We start from the raw sequence: 9,247 nt of genomic DNA on the forward strand, positions 1-9,247 counted from the left end.
CAATAACATGCTTTCTGCCACCAGCTGTCCCAGAGGCCCACCGTGGCCGAGCTCCAGGCCAGGAAGATCCTCCGCTTCCACGAGTACGTGGAGTGCACCCACGCTCACGACTATGACCGCCGCGCCGACAAGCCCTGGACCAAGCTCACGCCCGCCGACAAGGTGAGAGGCCGCGCCCGCGGCTGCCTGCATGTCACAGGAGACACTTGACATCTCATTTCGGGGGCTAACGAGTCTCTCAGGGTTTCCGAGCCTTCGCACCGAGAGCACGGCTCTGAACCCTTTACTACCACACTACAGAAGGTTAACCCTTTACTATCATTAACCTTCGATAGTGTGGTAGTGAAAGGGTTAACCATTTGGTAGTGTGACAGTGAAAGGGTGAAGCCTTTTTTCTTCGGCTTCACGGTTCTCTCTGTTCCTGCTTTGCTCAATCCCCCCTGACGGGATTTGCATTGCGAGCAGAAGTCTGTGTCAAGAGAGAATCCTAGGAATGCAATATTGATGCTGCCTAATGGTCATGTTGAGTTTCCCCCGGAGAATTACCTGGTCCAGTGGAGCTCTGAGAATATGTAGAAAACTGAAATTGCATTCATGTTCTGGTATGCCGGACTAGGGCTAGGTATGAAGTCTGTGAGAGAGAGAGAGAAGTCGTTTTCTAAAATTAAAACAAGAGGTCTTATTTCTGCCATGTTTTTCAACTAGGGATGTCAGGATTTTGATGGTATGATTATTGCCTGAGGAAATATCACCATTTCATTATTAAATTAAATAAATATTTGAATTTAAAAAGAAAAAAACTATTATATAATAATAGCGCTTACGTCCTCATTTTGGCCATGGGCAATTTTTTATTTTTATTTTTTTTAATATAATCACAGTTTTAATGTTTAAGAACATGTTTACTATAAAAGCGAACAGTTATAGTATCTCTAATAGTAACAATTCTTTGTTTAAAAAAGGCTGTTTTCTGTGTGACTTTTTGGTCATTGCGTGGGGGCGGAATTTTCATGCGAATCAAGAAGAGTGCTTTTGTTGGCGAGTTGGAGTTTCGAGCGACGCCCATAAACAACACACACGGCCTCTGTTGATCAACTTTCGGCTCGAGGAAACATCCCCCTACAATCCATCGGATTTAATGAACGAGGTATTGGTTAATCGTGTCAATGACTCTGCCTCGGAGGGTAGTTGGTTTTCGTGGTCTGTCGTGCGACGTTCTGCTTTCTTTATGGGTAAGCTGTTGACCTAAAACAGAGGAGATCCAGGGCTTTCGATTGGCGTCTAGATTTGATAAAACTACACTACCGAGCTCACACCAGCCGCCGACAGCGGAAGTCCGACCATATCAAATTATTTGGACTTTTTTCGTGTTTATATCTCACAGGTCGAACAAACCTAAACGTTATTGCCATAAAATACAACGTATATTGTTTCTTTACCTTTTTTTTTTTATTTAAAAAATTATAATTTAACAGTACCGACAACGGTATCTCACGTGAATCGATACTCGGTAGTACCGACGTGTTTCGGTAAGTACCTTTTTTAAAAGTACCGAATTCGGTACCCATCCCTAGAGTTGGCGCTGGAAGGCTGCACACACGCCGCCACCGAAAGAACTCTCAAAACCACATCCTGTTGCTGAAAAGGTTCTACTTCGCCGCGACTGTTTCTCCCCCCATAATAACTCCAAATTGATTTTGTCTCCGTTTTCTCAGGCTGCCATCCGTAAGGAGCTGAACGAGTTCAAGAGTTCAGAGATGGAAGTTCACGAAGAAAGCCGGATCTATACAAGGTGAGTCCTGTGTATATATACAAGCGCCATCAATTATTCATGCCCGTTCTTTGGAAGTTGGTCCGTACGTACAATCCAGTTTCGTCTGCTCAGGGCATGAATATTTCATTTGAGGAATTTCCTAGAAATCAATGTTTGCCATTTTTCTTGACCAGAGGGCCTTCTGTGTGTCTCAACTCTAACCTCTCTCTATCTCTCCCTCCCTCTCTCTTTCTCTCTCTATCTCTCCCTCCCCTCTCTCTCCCCTCTCTCTTCTGTCCTCTTCTCTTCTCTCTCCTCTCTCTCCCCCTCTCCCTCTCCAGATTCCACAGACCTTAGCTTTCCTCGCGGACCGCAACTACAGCAGTACTCAACACTGGAGACTGGCGAGCATGTGGCACAGTCGCTCTGCGGTAAAGATGGGACGGTATTCCCACCGACGGTGTGACAATTCCTCTCCCCATTGACACCGTGTTACACATCGGACGCTATGGATTAAGAGATGTGGCCCGTTAGTCCGACCACCTAAACCCCCCCACCCCACCCGCGCTCAAGGGCCAATCCAGTTCCAGCCAAGGGTGTCGACTACTGATGATGAACTGCATCTGAAGACCACTGCTGAGGATGTGGCACGGTGTCGGCTCTCAGATAATACTGCAGTATGTGTGCGATGGACTGCAGGCCATGGAGGAGGAGGAGGAGGAGGAGGAGGGAAGCCGTTGGTGGTGTAATATTGTGTTTTGCCTCGGCCATATTGGGAAGGTGCCCCCTGTGCCAACAATGAGAGGTTAGGAGGGAATCCATGGCTCTTCTGAAGGTTCTATTGTGTCGAGAAAGACGTGTCGATGATGCATTGGGAGGAGAATTGTGTTTTATTTAAAAAAAAAAAAAATTTGGTCAGAATCCGGATCTGATTTGGGTTTGACCTTGACGGCTAATGTTCCATCCAGTTCACCTCTATACTCTCTCTCTCTCTCTCTCTCTCTCTCTCTCTCACTCTCACTCTCACTCTCACTCTCACTCTCACTCACTCTCTCCCCATCTCTCTCTCTCCCTCTCTCTGTGCTGACGAGGCCTTTTCCACCTGCTCTTAGCTTCATTAGAATATATATTTTTTTACTCTCTCCTCTGCTCACACAGAGATAGTTCCGCGTAACTCTGCAGTTTATACCTTAGCACCGGCGTTTTTGAAGCCTGAACTTAGACTATAAGGCGTTCTCTGTGTACGGTACGGTACGGTGCACGCATAGTCTGTCCAAGGGCGCCCTGCCGGGGGGTGCCAGCCTTACTGCTGATGTGATCGAACATGTTTCATGTAATACTACGCTTAGCAATACTACGCTTAGCCTCCATCGTGGAGCAGTGCGGACAAACTGTGAAATGGTTCACGGTGGGGGAATGGACACAAACCACTATAGCCGAATGCTGGTAGATGTTGGTCTACTCTACCAGCCACTTTGGGCAGAGAAGCAATCGCCCCCGTTTTCGATGTTCTTATCTTTTCTGGGAAATCGGTTTATCCGGTGAATAAGTGTGGAATTTTTTTGGAATCTGCACAATTGACCCACTGTGGCTGGTGGACAAATACGTTTAATTCCCTTCCCTCTGAACGGTTCGCTCTGCGACGGGGTTGTTATTGACCTTTATATAAAACCGTCTGTGAATCGAACTGTCCGCTCTACACCATAAAACCACCAGAGCATTGATTTGCACCCCCGTTATCCCCCCCATGTGTGCATTTTTACTGTATTCTGTTGATTTATTTAAATGATTGCCTCGCAGCACATATTAATTGATTTCATCTGTTGATAAAGCACCTTACTTTCCTCAAACGGGGAGTATAAATCATCTGAATTGGAAAACGTTTAAATGTGACCGTAGGACACAGTGCAACATAAAAAAAGGAAAAGAAAAGTTCCTCTACAGTTGTTTGCGGAGTGGATTATTGCGGCAGGAAAGTGCACATGAGTTTTATTTCACTGACTGCTTGGAGGCGTCAGCGCAGGCTGACCGTCTGCTGTATAGATGTATCCTGTAGATTTGATCCACTTTATATTGTATTGTATTTTCCTAAATGCTGACAAAAAAAAGTTTTAATTGTAATTAAAGTACTTCACACAATTCTATTTTCTAAGTAGTACGACCAGATGACAGTTAGATGGATTTGGTAAAAAAAAAGAAAAAGAAAAAAAATGAAAAGTTCTTTATTTTACAGATGTATAGTTTTTTTTTTTTTTTTTTATACATAAAGAGATCTTTAAAACTGACTTGCAACCGACTGTATAAATGAACAATTTACTCCAATTAAAAGAACTTTCTGATTTGTCACATGAATGTATACCGCCATTATTCTGACCTGTACACAATACAATAACCATCATTTGAACATTCGTGTTGTCATTTTTCAGTAACTCTGCCTTGTTTCCAGGCCTCTCATTAACCACTCAAGAGCAGTCGTGCTGAAAGGTGCACCATGTGGTGGCTTGTGTTCACCAGAAGAGGGCAGTGTTCTACTAAATGTGTACTTTTACAACATCTTCATTAATACCACCACCAAAGCCCATAATTTTGTCTTAAAGCCAATAATACCTTTCAAGCATTTAGCCCCCTAATGCATTTAGCCCCCAACAGAATGAGACAAAAAAAGAAAAGCTAAATAAAAAGGTCCTGGTGTTTTCACACAGGTGCTCATGAGAACCACTCATCCTGTGTTCCCCCATCTCTGCCTGTGATATGGTAATTGACCTATCTCAAACAGTTGTGATTGGAGAATCAAGAAAAGGGGGCGTGGCTTGGCATGTGGCCATTAGCAAGCTGATACGCATTCAGTGAATCGTCCTCGCCTCCGTTTAGTCTCTGGAAACCAATTAGCCGTGGGAAGCGGCAGCTGTGATTGGAGGATCAAGAAATGAATGCCCGACCTGATGGTCTGAGATGGGCCCATTAGAAAGCTACACATTATGGATGCACGTCCAGTCAAATCTCCCTCTCCTCCGTTTAGTCTCTGGAAACCAGTTAGCCGCAGCAGCAGCATTGAAATGATCGTTAACAAAACGAATTGGTAGTAGGTCAAGGCGTGCTCTCTTTGATACCCTTTGCCTTTAATCTTTAATTACCATCTTGGGACAATGAATCCCCGTGAATACAGCTGCCTGTCTTTACCCGTCCTAGATAGAGTGGAGACGAGTCAAATGCAGCACCACGTTACCACGCTACTATTTAAAACCCATCCCTGCAGGTAATTTAAGGACATTTCTTACCAACAGCGATGGTCTGACAGACTAGATCCTATACGTCAAATGGTAAATGGTGCATTTATATAGCAGCTTTTATCCAAAGCGCTTTACAATTTGTCCCTCACATTTTACCCATTCACTCACACATTCACACACTTGACGGCGGAGGCAACCATGCAAGGTGCCAACCTGCTCATCGGGAGCAATTAGGGGTTAAGTATCTTGATCAAGAACACACTGCCCGGGAGGAGCGGGAATCGAACCCGGGAACCTCCAGATTACCAGACGACTCCTCTACCTCCCGAACCACGTTACTAACAACATGGCTGAAAACACTGGCCTGCACGCCAGAGGTGTCTCGTGACTTTTGAGGCCCTAAAGCAGGAATTGATCTGGCCACCCCATGATTTGTAATCCAGCACCTGGTTTTTACATTAGATTAGTTTCAAATGTATTGTCATTATACAGCACACGTACAGTACAACGAAGTCTGGCATCCAACCAGAGTGCAAATGTAACAGTAAAGTGCAATAGTGATATACAATGTAAAGGTGATTAAACTGGTTATAATATATATAGTACTACTGAGTAAAGTGCTAATCAGGTGTATGTACAAAGTTGTAATATTAATATGTACAGTGATACACGTATAAAGACACTATGGTAGTAAGTCATACTGGCCAGCAGCGTAACTGGTAAGAGTAGCTAAGGGATATGTATAGATATAGTATCTACAGATATGTAAAAAGGATTATATGCAGGTACTGTATGTACAGACCGATGTGGAGAGATGTGTATAAATGGCAAATGTGTATACCGTATATGGTAAGAATGAATATGTATATACGGTATATACAGCATTATTGTACATGCTATAAGTAAGTAGGTATATAGAATGATGTGCAGGTATATTGAGACTGATATATTTGAATGCACCATGTGGAAATAAACCGATGTCTTGATCCAATTATCTGTTTTCTGAGATCCCTCCCCTCACACACACACACTTTCCCAATGGTGGGGGCCCCTGGTTTTATGGGCTCTGTCCATAGGCGCATCAGCCACGGGAGTCTAGAGTACTAACTCTTCACACGCTGCAGGTACCGTGACATTTTTACAAAATACCGAAATGACTGCAGCGACTGCAAGTGCTGGGGTGATAATAAATCTACTGAATGTTAATCTCAATAGTCGTGGTGTCCGGCGTATGGTAATGACAATACAACCAATGCTACCCGTCCATTATTCATGTCTCGTTGGGCCCCCGTCGACTCTACGGCGTAAGTATCGATCTCAGATCCTTAACTCTCTAGGGTTAGAGTCCCCCTACGCTTCCTTTAATTATTTGGAGTGGTAGAGCTTAAAGGTAGAGTCCGTAATGTAGGTAGAATCTCTAGGCAAAAGAGCCCCGCTTGGCGTTGCACATTGTTTACATGGTAAATGGCTGCATTTATATAGCAGCTTTTATCCAAAGCGCTTTGCAATTTATGCCTCACACATTCACCTATTCACACAAAATGAAGGTGCCAACTTGCTCATCGGGAGCAGTTAGGGGTTAAGTGTCTTGCTCAAGGACACTTCGACACTGCCAGGAGGAGCCGGGATCGAGCCGGGAACCTTCCGATTACCAGACGACCGCTCTACCTCTTGAGCCACTGTGGCCCCTGGCAGAGCCTGAGGTGTGGCCAGCGATAGCAACCCCTCCCTCATCCCCACACAATTCTGACCCACACATCAGATCAAATCAAATTTATTTATAAGGCCCGACAACACACGTCAATGTCCCCATGGGCCGTACATGTACATGTCCTCCCCAAACAAGTCAAGAAGAAACAGCACATCAAATCAAGAACAAAACAAGAACACCAACAAAATTAATAATTTAAATTAAAATTTAAAATAAATGCAAAATAAATAAAAGCAACACTCCCAGACATACCCGACGCGAAGGTAAGGAAAAGGAAAAACTCACTAAAACCTAGAAATAGGAGGGGGTTACCAGACATGGGAGCAAATAGACATCCTAACTAAACTAGACAGATTAATCTAAGGGTCAGACCCCGATCAGGTGAGATCAGGGTAGGTTGAAGGAGAGAGAGAAAAGATGGGTCTTAAGCAGGGATTTAAAAGCTCAGATCAAAACAGAGAGAAAGTAAACAAAATATATAATACCAAGCAGGACTCTTGCCTAGAGGTCGCTGTTTGTGTTACAGATTCCACCTTTAAAGGTACAATCCAGAATTGATGTTATTGTTCTGTGAACAAAAGGTTGTGTAAATCTTGGGTTTAGCTGTCACACGCTGTCTTTACATCTAATCACATCTTCTTTGTTGGTGAAGAAACAAGCGTCTACTGTAAATCCTCTATTAATTTGAAACGTATGACTTTTATTTGCTCAACTGGTGGAGTTAATAATATGCTTATACTGTATCTGATCCTGATGGCCGCTGGCTTTATGTGAGCCTTAATTCCTTAGGCAATATGGAGCACTTCTGTCCTTATCAACTGACTGTTAGAACCGACTGTGCCTTTTATTTATTCTCGGAGGGGGGGGGGGTAGGTTTCCCTCCTTTACAACTCCGTCGAGATTACAGGCGTATTAAAATCACAAAGTAAGAACAAATTCAGCTTAGACAATTACATTTACATTTAGTAACTTAGCTGATGCTTTCATCCATAGTGACTTATAAGGTCTGTACAACAAGTCAGCAGGAAGGTACAACTCTGGCAGCTGGGTTACTGGGTCAGTAACATTGTTCATCAAACAGTGTTGAACTTGAGTGCTAGAGTCTTGAGTGCATAATAATAAAGACATAATATTATTAGCATAGTAGGTAGTAATATAGACAAGTTAGATTCCTTAGTAGCAAAGTGCATAATAAAAGACAGTAGGCTACAAAGACTATGTTGCTTTTATTTATTTTATTTTATTAATTCAAAGAAAGTTAAAAACATTTGTAATGGTGTTTTCAAACTGTCCGTGAGATAATTGGGATATTGATTTTCAATGAGAGTCGGAGATCATTTCAAGAAGCTGTGGGGGGAATTAAAACAAAAGGCTGACTCTCCAAGACTCAGTCTCTGCACCCCGGGGACCAGAAAACATCAGCCAGTCATTTGAACGTGTCAGATAGGGTCCATGGCTCCAATAGACCTGTCTCAAACCCTGCCCCTTTTCTTGATCCTCCAATCACAGCTGTCGCTTACCTCGGACAAACTTGGTTTGTCCGAGGTAAGCGACAGTTGTGATTGGAGGATCAAGAAAAGAGGGCAGGGTTTGAGACAGGTCCATTCAAACCCCCGCCGGGTCGCGTGTTCCGCCTCGACCTCCCATCAGGCACAATGGAACATGCAAATGCATAATTACAGCCATTCATCTTCACCGACGTTATCGGCTCTCCATTCTTACAACAACTTTACTTACACCCAGGGCCGGCCCGTGGGTCTGTTGGGGCCTAGGCGAGATCCTGAAACCCCCCCACCCCCCCCCCCCACCCCCCCCCCCCCCCCGTAGTAAAAAATTATAATCGTAAAAAAATATATATTATTATAATTTCTCATATATATATAATACTATGAGTCCCCCCTCCCCTTTGCTCAACGTTCGAGAGAAACACTGTAACTGGTGAAATTGATTCACCAGACAGCATTCAGTCATCTTTGCAGACACATCATTTCACCAGTCAGTGTGTCGCTCGGACGTTGAGCAAAGGGGGGAGGGGTACTCATAGCATTATATATATATATATATATATATATATATATATATATATATATATATATATATATATATATATATATATATATATATATATATATACTGTATATTAAAAAAATTATAATAATATATATTTTTTTATTATGAGTGCCCCCCTTTCGGGGCCCTGGGCAACCGCCTAAATGGCCTGTAGGACGGGCTTGATCACCCAGTCGTACGTTGATGTTGACAAGGGCTGAAACATAACGTGGACATTGGGCAACGGCCCACAGGCCAGAAAAAGGGGGATTGGAGATTGAGTACTTGAGAAAGGTAACAAGAGTTTATTAGCTTAGATCATAGTTTGTCAATAAGCAGGTAACGAGGTTTAATCATCTCAAAATCAATCCCCTAGGATCGTTGGATTGCTTCAAAATACACCAAATAGAATGTCTTATCACTATCTAGGATGCTTTTGGAGCGCCACATTCAGCCTGCAGCCCCCGCTTTGGGCAACTCTATAGGTGATCCAGGCATTTAGAG

General features: G+C 43.4%; 1 protein-coding gene across 6 annotated transcripts in view; it reads left to right on the forward strand.

Moving 5' to 3' along the window:
• phactr4a (phosphatase and actin regulator 4a) overlaps positions 1-2,296 on the forward strand; it is an 84,150-nt gene extending 81,854 nt beyond the window's left edge. For all 6 annotated transcript variants that reach the window (XM_084313388.1, XM_084313389.1, XM_084313390.1 and 3 more), the window contains 3 exons: positions 25-162; positions 1,716-1,792; positions 2,095-2,296. In XM_084313388.1, coding sequence (XP_084169514.1) covers positions 25-162; positions 1,716-1,792; positions 2,095-2,110 — 231 coding nt within the window. In that variant the 3' untranslated portion in view covers positions 2,111-2,296. The remainder of the gene's footprint in view (positions 1-24; positions 163-1,715; positions 1,793-2,094) is intronic.
• Positions 2,297-9,247: the final 6,951 nt, after the last annotated feature.

This window comes from Notolepis coatsorum (assembly GCF_963971535.1).
Source record: "Notolepis coatsorum genome assembly, chromosome: 4".
In the NCBI taxonomy this organism is placed as follows: domain Eukaryota; kingdom Metazoa; phylum Chordata; class Actinopteri; order Aulopiformes; family Paralepididae; genus Notolepis; species Notolepis coatsorum.